Consider the following 15047-nt stretch of genomic DNA (forward strand, 5'->3'; position numbering starts at 1 on the left):
TATATATGTGTGTGTGTGTGTGTGTGTGTGTGTGTGTGTGTGTGTGTGTTTACTTCCTGACCCCAAGAAGAAAGAGATTTTGGAAAAAGAGTTTGTGAGGTACCTGCTTTTATGGCCAGAGCACGGGCTTCCACTTTATCCCCCATCTTGCGTACAACCTCTGGGGAAGGACCAATGAATCTCACCCCAGCTTCAGCACAGGCTTGGGCAAAGTCTGCACGCTCTGATAAAAAGCCATAACCAGGGTGGATGGCATCCACATTATTTTCCTGAGAGAGAAAGAAGCACAGGCAGACAAATCCAGAGAGGACAAGAGACAGAAAGACAGAGAGAAATGAGAGCAGAATAAAAAAAGCATTAACCAGGGATCTGTATGTGGCACTGCAGTCGGGCCTAATTATTCTGATGCTGGAAAATACTAATTTCATTAAAATCCCAATCAGAGAGAATTTGAAAGGCCCCTCTCTCTCTGTTGGCTGACTGCGTGCAACATGGTAATTGCACTGGAGAAAGACTAATTATTCTGAGGCCGTCTGCTGAGGTTAGAGACGATGATGTTGGCTGCTTGTTCGGTTTTAATATGGTGTGGTGTTGTGTGTGTGTGCGGCTTTGTGTTTATGCATTATTAGAGTATTGTTGTGGTGGCTAAGCTGCTGGTTTGAGAGATGAGCTGCCTGTGGCATAATGAGAGAGTTCACCAAAGGATCTGAATCTGGCTTGCATCTCTGACACTGTTCCAAAAAACAGGAATGCATCTATGTGAGCACCATATAGCAAAGTGCTGATGTGAATACTAAACACTAGAAGAGATGTGTTTATTGCACAATGCAGACAGGCTGTCATTCTGACAGTGACAGAGGAGGTGAACCACAGATTGATGGATAGATATTTAACTGTCTAACCTTAGCCACTTTAATTATGTCAGGGATATGGAGATAGGCTGCAACGGGGGACAGGCCTCTGCCAATGAGGTATGCCTCATCTGCCTTCTGTCTGTGCATCTGTCCCGTGTCCTGCTCTGAGTATACAGCCACTGTCCGGATCCCGAGCTCTGTGCATGCCCGGAACACACGGATGGCTATTTCACCTGAAAAAAAATAAAATAATAAAATAAAAACCAATTGTAAAACAGCCTGTGTCTGCCAGCTAACACCATTAAAAAAATAAATAACAAAAAACACATTAACTGTATTTTTAAATAAACTGCTAGTGTTTCTCGTCAGTTTAGACACAACTACAGTACAATTTACCTACCTCCATGCAAACTATAAACTCTGTCCTCCTCACACCACTTTTTGTAAACAACCAAATGAAGCTGGATTCATAATTGCTTTAATCTAAATACAAACATTTCATAAAAGTATTTTTTTTTATATAAATAATTTGTGTTTGTCTTGTTTGATTGCAGATTTAGCTACACCCTAAGAATGGATCAGTAGGCTACCAGCCATTCTTGATTTGATTGACCCTTAGAGTTGGTTGGGTGAACAGCAGGTCATTACCATTTAAAGAGGTAAAAAGCTGAATGGCTCAATGTGTTTTTGATTGGATAAAACAAATAATAATAAATCCCTGTTTCATCATAATAAATAATGTCAAAGATCAAGAGGTAGAGTAAATAAAAACAAGTAATTTTTTTTTTTAGTTATGCTGAAACTTCATTTAATATGCGGCTCTCGTGAGTGTGTGTGTGCTTAGACTTTGAGCACTAATCCAGGGATCAGTCTCTAACTATTCACATCTTTTCAGTGTTTGCTAAATATTTAATCCTAGGATTACAAGCCTTACCTCTATTTGCTACCATGACCTTTTTGATTGGGTGATACTCCAGGGTTTGGGAAGACAGGTGGGCTGAACGACAAAACAAACCAGCTCTTCTGATGAGCAGGATTCCCGTCTTCGCTCTGGACCCTCCTAAATGCAGTAGCATCCTGAAAAAAAGAAAAACAGAAAATACATAGATGAAAAAAAAAATAAATAAATAAAAAACTGGTTCAAGTGTGTCATGGTCATGTGTGTCATAATTAGATTTCACTATTAGATTTATAAATGTAAATCTCCCATATCTTTTATTTTGAAATTACTGTAGTGGGGGACTGCTGCCCTCTTGTGGTTGTAATTATTTTCCCATTTCACTATATTTATTACTCCTTTATATTAAACTGCACTGGGAAAAAATAACACAATCACAATTGGGGTAGTTTACATGGGCAAATGTTTACAAATATTTATTATTATTATTATTATTATTATTATTATTATTACCATTTACCTCTATTCACATTCTAGGTATTGGTGTAGGTCGTATAGTATTTGTTTGTGTGTCTGTGTTTGATTGGGTATCAGAATGTCTATATCAGAGATAAAATTAAATAAGTTTTACATTTACATGTTAAAAAGAAAATAAAACCTGTAAAAAGCTACATGATAAATTATAAATATATGTATATATATATTTTTTAACAAACTTCAAATAAGAATCCCAATATGTATATGCAAAATGTGAATTTGTATTACAGTGTGAAACAAACTATAAATTACGCCCAGGTGTGCTATAACACATCCCACTGTTTTACTCTGTTTCTGTCTTTGTCTCACCTACACTGTCTTAAGATAGCATGCATAATACTGAAACTCAATAATCCACCTACTTGTGAATTCAGTAAACAGAGAAGCCTTTTAACAGCATTGCAATTCTTTGTTTATATCTAAATAGTATTGGGATAATGTGGCATGTGTTTAATTCCTTGTAGAAATGTTTAAAACTTGTTACTTACTTTTTTACACTACGTTTTACACTTGTTTGAGAAGTTCACATATAAAAGTTTTATATTTTTTATATTCCCAAAATGAAAGTACAAAGACTGCCACTTGGTGATGCAAAGAAAACATTTATTGATATAAACTTTTTAGATCGCTTTAGTACAATTTGGGTATGATAATAGAAATGCACAATATGTGACTTTTTTTAAAGCAGTAATACATTTATGCAGTCATAAACATGTTTTGACAGTTTATATGAAGGTGAGTTGATGCTTCATAAAAGTTGCAGACGCCTTTACCAATATCAAAATGCTTTTGTTACCATCCATATATTATTCACTCCAATTAAAAAAACGACTACAATAATACTACTATAATAAGGAAAATCTGCTCTAACTGTAAAGCTAAATAAATTGCTCTCATGACACATGAAAGGGCCAAGCATGCAGCCCACATCAAGGTGTAAAGTTATTGCATATCATATTTGACAACCCGTTTATTGCTAATTTTATGTAATTTTGCTCACATAGATTATTGAATATTAATCAGATGATCACATTACACTGCTGTGCCGTCAGCCAATCGTTGCTTGACTGATCATGATTTCGAGGATCGATAGATCAGTCCTTCACAACATATGCAGCGATCTCAGATCAGTTCATCCAGACATTTTAATCTGATTCACGAACTTGTTTGAAGAACCAAATTAGCCAGAGATCAGTTATCAAGATTAACAGATCCAGGATCTGCCAAATCATCTTAGATCATTTAAGCAAGGTAGAACAGACCCCTTAAACACATTCCAGAAACATATGGGACAGGAGCAATTTAGGTCTAGTAATCAGACAAACTGGTTAAATAATGATGTTATTTAAAACATGTGATTCCAACAGGTGATTTAAATTATGAATTGGCTCAAAAGCAGCATTCAGGAAAGGTCTAGTCCTTTAGGAGAAAAGATGGGCAGAGGATCGCCACTATGCCAACGAATACATGAAAAAAATATTGAATTGTTTAAAAACAATGTTCCTCAAAGAAAAATAGGACAGCATTTGGATATTTCACCTTCAACATTGCACAACATCATTAAAACATGGAATCCGGGGGAAATACAGTGCGTTAAATGGGTGGTCCAGAATGTAATTTTAAGGCTTAGTTGTGTTCACAAGATGCAAAGCAATGTGTGCTCATGTTTCACTTGAAGGAAATCATGTTATTTTTTTCAAATCTCACTTTGATTATATACAGCTACTCAGCTAACATGAAAACAACTGATGTATTTCCTAGTTCCTCTAAAAGGCCCGCTCTCAATTGACTCTGATTGGTCATCGTTATAATGTGCTGCAATTTGCTCATCGGCTCACATCACGCCCGTACAAGCATGCGCTTTTCTACTGTGTAAACCAGGGGTCACCAATCCTGGTCCTGGAGGGCCGGTGTCCCTTCAGGGTTTAGCTCCAATTTGCCTCAACACACCTGCCTGGATGTTTCAAGTATACCTAGTAAGACCTTGATTAGCTTGTTCAGGTGTGTTTGATTAGGGTTGGAGCTAAAATCTGCAGGACACCGGCCCTCCAGGAACAAGTTTGGTGACCACTGGTGTAAACAGTCTGTCAACCTCCAGCCTGCTCTCTAAAATAAAATCTGACATGTGTCAGTAACGAGTGAAAATAGGGTGCAGCTCGTTTAAGAGACATCGACTTTGTGTGTGTCTATGTGTGTGTGTGAATGTGTGCACTTTCTGTAGATGTGTGTAACGTGCGCGGGACTTTCTTTTTCTCTGATGCTCGGATTAAGTTATTTTCTGTAATATATCATGACAGAAGAATAAAAGCACAAGATGTGGGATGCGACCTGTGTGAGCCTTGATTTATTTTTCTGCTGCTACATGAGTTAGATGAGCAGTCCTGTATTTTTTTTTTTTTAATTCAACGCGTTACACGACATCTTTCACATATATCCGTAATATGCAGGTGTAAGTAATATGAATCATTCACTTATCTTTTGCGACTTCATTATCTGAGATGTAAAACGCATGGAAAAGCTTCCTAAAGAGTATCAATGCAAAGTTGAGCACAAACACAGAGAGAGTGAAGTGTGTGTTTACACCAGTTTTACTGATAAATATGAATTTGTAGCTAAATCGTTTGCGGTGCAAAACAGCATTTCCCGTTTTTTACATCATTGCTACAGCATACTGTTAATGCTAGACACTGTACATGTCATGATCAATTTTAACAAATAAAAACACTTACAGGTTTTAGTTCACAGCTTCTGCTTTGAGGAGATTTTAACCGAATCCGGCACTGAACTGGGAGAGATGGAAGCTGTTATGTCAAATCATGCTTGCTATGTATTTTATAATTCTCTGAAACAGGATTAATATTGAACTGTGAGCACTTCTGTCTCTGTGCCATGTCCTTTGAAAGCCCAAATACAGAAACAGACGAAGATCTGTGGAAATAGCAGTGTTTGGACGCATTTAAGCTTTATCTCTGCTATAACCTTACAGCGTCTCGTGCCACAGCCCTTAGCTGCACAGTGTGTGTGCACGTTAAAAGAACCTTTGTGATCTCACAAGGGCGGGAAGTTTTTTTTTTTTTTTTTTGTAGTCCTCAAAATTTGTTCATTGTAGGCTTTGCTAAGCTAACTCTGTAAAAACCAAGGTCTCCCTTTGCAGTGAACTTTAAGCATTTTACATTCAGAGATCTTGTTTATGTTCACACATCTACATTGCACACCAACTAAAGTTTGAAATATGCTATCGTGGACCACTATTTTAAGGACAAGGACGTAAACCCAAGCTAAACAACCATGATCTCACTCAGATGAACCCTCAAGCAGCACTGCACCAAGAATTGTCATAACTATCACCACATGTGCCAAAAGAAAGCCCTATGTTAGCAGTGTCCAGAAGCACTATCAACTTCTCTGGTCTCTGAGGCATCACACAGTAAAAACGTGTATTGTAGTCAGGTAAATCAGTATTTCAGATCATTTTTTCTACATGCATTTATCTTTGCCATTGTTTGTAACCCAAACTGAAGATGAATCAGTATTTCAGGTGCTTTTTCCCCCACGTGCATTTTTTTTCTTTTGTGCATTTTTTTCTTTTTTATTCTTTTTGTTTCTTTTTGTTTCTTTTTTTTTTCTCTTGTAGAAACCCAAGCTTTCTACAAGGAATTGTTAAAATAATAAAATGTTTTGGTGAGTTTCTCAATTGCCATTTATTTAGATATGTTTCTCAGAGAATCTATTGATAAGCAGTAAGGAAATTTTAATAAATTTTATAGCTTCTGTTCTTGATCTCACAGTCCAGTAAGCTAAAATATTTTTCTTCTTTTAATTAGTTATTATTAAGAAAAAATCATTCCTGCATAATATTTATTTTTTAATTTTTAATTTTGACATTTTTGCAGAATTATTTTAAACAAATCTGAAATATCACATGTAATAAGTATTCTAAGTATCTTAAGTATTCAGATTCTTTGCTCAGTATTTAGAAGCACTCTTTTGATCTAATACAGCCATGAATGTTTTTGAGCCATGTGTCACATTTATTCACACATGTGAGTCTTTATTTGTCATGTTTAAATAGCAGCTTAACGTCTGTTGTTATCAAAGATGGTAGAAAACTGAAAGTTGTATAATCTTTAAAAAACTTCAAATAAGGGTCAATTTCATCTATCTAAATCAAGTGGAAAAGGCTTTTATACCTCAGTACTGAGCTGAGTATTGAGTCATACACAGACCTCTTTATATAATAATAAATCCTGTAGGTACCCAGTACAGCCTGGGGGGAGCAACTCCTTGACTATCTTTAGGGTAAAGTTCACAGAGCAAAGAGAGCAGAAATTAAATCAGTCAGTGGGTTTGTAGCTATAAACAGAGAAAAAACTTTGAACTGGAGAAAAAGTAGGTAATTATGTGTCCATTCATCAAGACTCCTGTGTCAACATGAACTTCGATCAAGTAGAAAAATTCAGTGTGTACAACCTCACATTTTGCATACAAGTGCAGTAAAATCAACATATATTTTACATGCTTTAAGCTGAGCTCTTATTTTTGCTTTAAGAAAGGATATTAATTTTAATCTGATTCACGAAATTTTAATCTGATTCACAAATTTATGTATTTGTTCATCCTAAATTCATACTAAACACACACACACACACACACACACACACACACACACACACACACACACACACACACACACACACACACACACACACACACACACACACACAATATTTGTCTTATTTTTTCCCACAATTTTCTCTGTAAATTTCCCTAAAGAGCGATCAGAAGGTTTATATTGCAGGTGTTACAGCCTACTTAAAAAAAAAAAAAAAAAATGTGTATATATATATATATATATATATATATATATATATATACATATATATATATATATATATATATATATATATATATATATATATATATATATATATATATATATATATATATATTTACACACGCACACAACACAGTTGAAGTCAGAATTATTAGCCCCCCTTGAAATATTTGCACCCTGTTTATTTTTGTCTTATTTTTTCCCACAATTTCAGATTAACGGAGAGACTTTTTTAAACACATTTCAAAACATAACAGTTTTGATAACTCATTTCTAATAACTGATTTAGTTTTTCTTTGTCATGATGACAGTACATAATATTTTACTGGGTATTTTTCAAGACAGCTTAAAGTAACATTTAAGGGCTTAATTAGGTTATTAGGTTAACTAGGCAGGTCAGGGTAATTAGGCAAGTATACTATTGGGGAAAAATTGCTTAAAGCAGCTAATAATTTTGTCCTTAAAGTGTTTAGAATAAAACTTGTATTCTTGCCAAAAAAAAAAAAAAAAAACAAATAAGACTTTTTTACAGGAGAAAAAAAAAGTCCTTTCTCTGTAAAAAGTCATTTGGGAAATATGAAAAAAAAAAAATAAAATAAAATAAATAAATAAATCAAAGGGGGGCTATTAATTCTGACTTTAACTTTGTGTGTGTGGGTGTATACACACACACACACACACACACACACACACACACATACACACACACACACACACACACACACATATATATATATATATATATATATGTTTATTTATTTATATATATATATATATATATATATATATATATATATATATATATATATATATATATATATATATATATATGTATATATATTAGGGATTTAACAATATTGTAAATATCGTCATACCGCAAAAGTTATTTTTTTCAATAAATATATATATATATATATATATATATATATATTAGGGATGTAACAATATTGTAAATATCGTCATACCGCAAAAGTTATTTTTTTCAATATTACCGAAGGCGGATGACTCAATAAAACTATATTTCTGAAAAAGTTTGCTTAGGCAAATGAAGCGAACGGTAAGTAGCGGGAACTACAATTCCCATTAGCCTAGGTGTGGCCATCATCCTTTGCGGTCTGTTGTCGCTACAGATACAGTAATGTGGAAATGGAGTGCAATGCTAGTAGCGGGGAAGAAAAAGAGCTGGAAATGATCGAACCTAAAGTGGGTTTTAAATTGGATGTGTGGAAGCATTTCGGTCTAAAAAGATATGAAAAAGGAGAAAAGGTGACAGACATAGAAAAAAACAGGATGCAGGCACTGCCAGACTGTGGCGAAATATAAGTCGGGGAATACGACTAAAAACAGTCATGGGGACTGCAGAACACAGCAAACTTGTTAGATTGATGCAGACATTGACTTGTACCGCAAAGAGACCTCTATCTCACTCATGGCTTGTCCTCTCAAGTGGTGGAAAAACAATGCACAACATTACCCACTGCTGTCAACCTTGGCTAAATCATATCTCTCTGTCCCAGAAACCTCAGTCCCAAATGAGAGTTTTTTTTTTTTTTTTTTTTTTTTTTTTTTGCAGGGGACATGCCCAGAGATCCCAGCTTTTACCAGATTATAGTTATATGATAATTTTCCTTAAAAATCTCATCTCTATCTAAGTGAATGAGTGATTAAATGTTTAATGTGATGAGTTTTCAACAATACTAAATTGAAACTTTTTTTTATATGGTTATTAGTTTTTTGTTATTAAAATTGAAAAATTTAAGTTTCTGTTTTGAAACTTACAGATAGATGGCTAATTTGTATGTCATTAATATGTTCAGTGCTAAGGTAAATAAACACTTTTGGCACTTTTTTTCGAGTCTTTTCATTAGTTTTGTTTTTCCTGTAAATTATTCAATAAATACTGTACCATGCCATTCAGGTATTATCGTACCGTAAAAATTCTGATACCCTTACATCCCTAATATATATATATATATATATATATATATATATATATATATATATATATATATATATATATATATATATATATATATATTTTTTATTTTTTATTTTTTTAAGAAGGTTGTAACACCTACAATATAAACCTTCTGATCGCTCTGTAGGGGAAATTACAGAGAAAATATAATGATGAGCCTATTGGTGCCTTCCAAAATTGCTCACTTAGCGTTAAATTACTCTGAACACTGCCCTAAAAGGCCAAGCTGGGTAAAATAAACATGCTCAGCCACCTCCGTACACAATCTAAATAAAGTCATACATCAGCTGAGCTTTTTTAGGACCTTTTTTTTTGCTCTCTACTGCTCTCTTTTCTCTCTATATTGCTTCTCCTTCCACCTGACTAACATTTCCTGCTCAGTTTGGCCATTAGAGCTCTAGTGGACAGAGATGCTCTGTGTATTTTTACATTCTGAGCAGTGCAGATGCTCAACCATTAGACCAAATGGCACCTTCTCAAATAATACAAAAAAAAAAAAAAAAAACTTGATGAGTTTGCAATATAACAATGTCAAGCTCAGAAGTCCATAAAGACGTGCTTAGATGATAATAAAAAAATAATAAGAATAAATTTGCCATAAATTAATAAATGTGTTAAGTTAAAGATTAATATATTGCAATCTTAAGCTTTCATAAATAAAAAAAAGAAAAACTAAAAGGTTACAAAGTAATACATTTAGTTACTTTAAAAAATAAGGTAACTTAGAATTGTAATACATTACTGTTTTAACCAAAACACAATAAAAAAGTAATAATAACATGTTTTATTAATGAATAATAAAAAAAAATAAATAAATAAATAAAAAATAGATGAAGGAATGTATGAATGTATGAATGATAAAGATACTACTACTACTACTACTACTAATAATAATAATAATAATAAAAATAATAATATACATAGTAATGCAACATAATAAATGTATCATGATTTTATGCTAATTATCTATATTAATAGATAATACTAATATAATTATAGATATTATAATAAGTTAAAGGTGGCTTAAATTTAACAAGACTGTCTCCCTCTTTCTTTTTTTTTTTTTTACAAACAATGCTGCATGTTTGTAGAATTTAAACCCTGTGCTGACCCTTCTGACTGTGTTTTTCTAGATGTGTAGTACGTGAGCACTCTTATCATCTTGTCCGGTACATTCTCCTTTTGGGTGTTCAAAATTGATGGTCTTTCACTTTGTTTGTTTCTCTGTGATGTTTTGTAATCATTTAAAAGTTAAACAACTCCCGAGTGAACTCTGATCAGGGTATTTTCTTGTCTCTGGATTTGAATGATGAATAAGTTAATGATAAAATACAGTTGACTAGCCAATTTGCTTGAATGCCATTCCATGTCAAGAAGATATGAAGATATGCTATCACACAGGAGGCATTTTGTTTTGATCATTCAGGTAGAATGACCACATATAACTACACAAAGGCCTCCTTTCTATTGTCCTTATCCAAATGCAGATCTTCTTTTGTCAATATACTGCTGATATATTCTTAAAGCTGCAAGAACAAATAAACAAACTTATGTTGCACAGTCCTGCACCAAACAGGGTGGCCAAACACCACACTCCATGTTACGGAAATATACCCCCAGTTTCACAAACAAGGTTTAAGGCAAGTCAAGATTAATTTGCATGTTTTAGCTGTCTCAACTCAAAATAACTTGCGGTGAGATGTCTTAAAATACGTCAGTGTCATTTTTTATTTATTTTTTTTGTCTCTAGGTGCAGACCAGAAATATATTTTCCTAAGACCATTTTTATAAATGTGGTTTAAATAACCTAATTTAACTAAGGCCAAGTCCTGGTTTAATCTAAGGCCTGTTTGTAAAACTGGGCCAGTGTTAGGATTTAAATATACAGACATTTTATTTATTCTTCTATTTCCATGTCTGAAATTATTGTGCATAGGAATACACAATCTCTGAATCACATACAAAACAATGATATTAAATGATCTAATAAGCTGATGTTTCAGTCAATGTTCATTTTAAGGTTGTGACCAATACACAAAATATTTAGCTTTTCACAATCACATAGGTCATTCAAAACAAAACAAAACAGCAGTCCAAACTAAATACAGTTTTATGTCAGTAAGTAAATACTAACAAGTAAAAACCAGTAAATGTTTAGCAATTAAATTTAGTTGTTGCATTGCTCATAATTCACTGCTGATAATGCATTGCATTTGCATTCACAGTACAGTGATAAATAGATATATAATAATATTTATGTATGATCATATCCTCAATAATCAGTATTTACTGACCACTTGCATTCATTATTTGACACAGAATACACTTTTGATTAGGAAATGAATACACACAATCACTCACATCACAATACCGACATGTAGTAGTAGTTGCATAACCACACGTGAACTTGATCTTTGAATGCATGTACTTCAAAACAAAGATTGCAACAGTAGGTTTCTCCCTGTAATATCTAATCTATTTTCTCCTCAAAACACTACATTCTCAACAAATCAGACACAGAAGTACTCACTTGTCTAGCCAGGTCCAGATTCAGTCCAAAATCAGATCAAGTTTCAGATGTAAACAAATGAATGGGTCAGAAAGTTCTGACGCAGTCCTTCAGTACAATAGATTCAGAGGTTCAGAGAACACAGAGTGTTGGCAGAGTGGGGCATGCACTCAGTCAAATACACTATCATGTACACAGTCAGAACTGCTCTTTTGTCACACTGGCTGAGAGGCCTGATCCGGTTAATCTCTCTCTCTCTCTCTCTCTCTCTCTCTCTCTCTCTCTCCCTTTTAACCTCTCTCTAACTAGATGCAAGTTTTTTATCCTCTGATGATTATGTAATACACACCCCCATGCTCACGGTCCAACCACAGCCATGGGGTTTTACCAGCAAAAAGCGGCAGGGTTTAAAGACAGGGAGGGAGGGATGGATGGATGGGGAGGAGGGGGAAAAGAGATAAAGACAAAGAGACAATGACATGTAAAAAAACACAATAATAATAATAATAATAATAATAATAATAATAGGCGAAGCAGTGGCGCAGTAGGTAGTGCTGTCGCCTCACAGCAAGAAGGTCGCTGGGTCTCTGGTTCGAGCCTCGGCTCAGTTGGCATTTCTGTGTGGAGTTTGCATGTTCTCCCTGCGTTCGCATGGGTTTCCTCCGGATGCTCCAGTTTCCCCCACAGTCCGCAGACGTGCGGTACAGGTGAATTGGGTAGGCTAAAATTGTCCATAGAGTATGAGTGTGCGTGTGAATGTATGTGTGGATGTTTCCCAGAAATGGGTTGCAGCTGGAAGGGCATCCACTGCATAAAATTTGCTGGATAAATTGGCTAAATTTGGATAAATTTACTCAGCTGTGGCAACCACGGATTACTAAAGGGACTAAGCCGACAAGAAAATGAATGAATGAATGAATAATAATAATAATAAAAAAAATATATATATAATAATAATAATAATAATAATAATAATAATAATAATAATATGTACAGTAAACCCACTAAATATCTACATTTCTTAAGGAAATATTTGTTAGATTTACCATGATAGATCAATGCGGTATAAAGCAGTTTGCTGAGGTGTTGCTAGTTGGTTGCCAGGGGGCTTTGAGTGGTTACCAGGTGGTTAGCAGGTAGTTACTAGGATGCTTTGACTAGTTGCTAAGGTGTTGCTAAGTGGTTACTAGGGTGTTCTGAGTGCTTGCTAAGACGTTGCTAAGACAATTCTAGGTTTTTGGCTTAGTCCCTTCATTCATCTGGGGTTGCCACAGCATAATGAATCGCCAACTTATCCAATATATATGTTTTTTACACAGCAGATGCCCCTCCAGCCCCAACCCATCACTGGGAAACACAATCAGTCACACACACACGCACTGCAGTCAATTTTAGCATATACCCAATTCACTTGTACTGCATGTCTTTGAACTTGTATGGGAAACCGGATCACCGAAGGAAACCCATGTGAGCATGGGGGAAACATGCAAACTCCACACAGAAAATGCCAACTGACTCAGCTGAGGCTCAAACCAGAGACCTTCTTGCAGCATTAAGTATTTTAAGCTTTAAGTCTGCGGCCCATAGTTTTTGGAAACAGTAGTAAATGGTAATCTACCACTGGCAAGGTAATATATTAATCACCTTGTGTAATCACCTTCATAGTAAAGTTGCATAAATAAAAAACATATTGTTTTTAAATGATGGCAAAACTAAGGTAATCTGGCAAGACACAAGCATTTACACAGAAAGTATTGATAATTCAGTATACTTATAAATATAAATAAATATATTTATAAATTTTATATTGTATATTTATATTATATTTTTATAAATATAAGGCATTGCTTTTTGGTTCAGTGTGAGCAGAAAAAGAAAAAAAAAAACTGTTCTGAGGTCAGCACATGACCAAGACGTACCATACATGAGACTGACAGTTCACTAATTATTTTTGCACTCTTTTGAGATGGTCCTTTTCTTTATAGCGGCTAGTTTTGTTTTACTGTTAAAGGAAAACCCATATAAAGATAAGAATACAGATAAGGAGGCCTTTCAAACACTGAAATATATGGCATAGATATATCTATTACTACATACCCTTGTCCTACTTTTGAAAAATATGTGGAATGTGCACAACATGTTACAAACATGTTGCATCATGAGCCATGTATGTGTTTTATATCAATCACAGTTTTTTTACCAAGGGCTGCATTTTAATCAATGTTGAACCAGTGGAGAAGAGAGACAAGATTATTTGTTGAAACCCTTTGTTTTATTGCAGCACATGTAAACACAGAGTCAAATATACCAAGTGATGTCAGAGGAATGACCAAATAAAAAGAATTGCCACACTGGCTTGCAGTCTTTGAAGTGTTATAGTATTTTATTTTATTTTATTTTATTTATTTGTGACCTACCAGTATTAGTTGTGCTAATCTTACTATTTGCAAGTTTTCTCCTGTGCATGTGCAACCTAAGAATCTCATTGGAAGTATTTGACTACTTATTGGCAACTGCTCTACTGACACTTTCATTCATTTACTCATTTTATTTTCAGCTTAGTCCCTTTAATAATCAGGGGTCGCCACAGCGGAATAAACTGTCAACTTATCCAGCATATGTTTTACGCAGCGGATGCTCTTCCAGCTGCAATCCATCACTGGAAAACATCCATACACATTAATTTACCCACATACACTACGGACAATTTAGCTTACCCAATTCACCTATAGTGCATGTTTTTGGACTGTGGGGGAAACCGGGGTACCTGGAGGAAAACCACCTAAACACAGGGAGAACATGCAAACTCCACACAGAAATCCCAACTGACCCAGCCAAGGCTCGAACTAGCAACTTTCTTGCTGTGAGGCAGTGGTGCTAACCACTGCACCACTGCGATGCCACGTCAACTCATAGTTTGTCAATTTATATTTTAGTAAAACTAATGAAACATTTTATATTTATTTAAGGGTTTTCTATATTTAAAACAGTTATTTTCTGTTTTTAAGGGCATACCAACACTAAAAAGTAGAAATATTCTGTGTTTTAACAGTGTACAGAATAAAAACAGACAGATTCTGTGTACATCTAAAAGTAAAGCTACACTCTACAAGAAAATTCCATCAACGGGAAAATGTACTGGCAGCTTATTACACAGATTTTGTTTACCATAAATTGAAAACGGAAAATTTTCTGTGTTTTTAAGGGTTTACCAACAGTAAAAAAGTAGAAATATTCTGTGTTTTAACAATGTACCTACAGTAAAAAACAGACAGATTATGTGTTTTAATGGTATACCTACTGTCAAAAAGAGGCCTTTTAGGTGTTTTAATAGTATATTTACAGTAAAAAAAAAATCAGATTCTGTGTTTTAAGGATAAACCTACTGTAAAAAAAATTAAACTATTTTACTAATTTAATGCTATTCAAGCAGCATT

The 15047-nt window shown here is 34.4% G+C and overlaps 1 protein-coding gene across 2 annotated transcripts in view; it reads right to left on the minus strand.

The window, feature by feature from the left end:
* Window positions 1–11906, minus strand: part of pcxb (pyruvate carboxylase b) — a 359237-nt gene extending 347331 nt beyond the window's left edge. Inside the window, 4 exon segments of one of the 2 annotated variants that reach the window (NM_131550.2) lie at window positions 104–269; window positions 903–1087; window positions 1789–1931; window positions 11632–11864. In NM_131550.2, the coding sequence (NP_571625.2) occupies window positions 104–269; window positions 903–1087; window positions 1789–1930 (493 nt within the window). In that variant the 5' untranslated portion in view covers window position 1931; window positions 11632–11864. 2 annotated transcript variants of the gene reach the window in all.
* Between the last annotated feature and the right edge of the window lie 3141 nt (window positions 11907–15047).

Source organism: Danio rerio, chromosome 7 (assembly GCF_052040795.2).
Source record: "Danio rerio strain M-AB ecotype USA chromosome 7, GRCz13ab, whole genome shotgun sequence".
Lineage (NCBI taxonomy): Eukaryota > Metazoa > Chordata > Actinopteri > Cypriniformes > Danionidae > Danio > Danio rerio.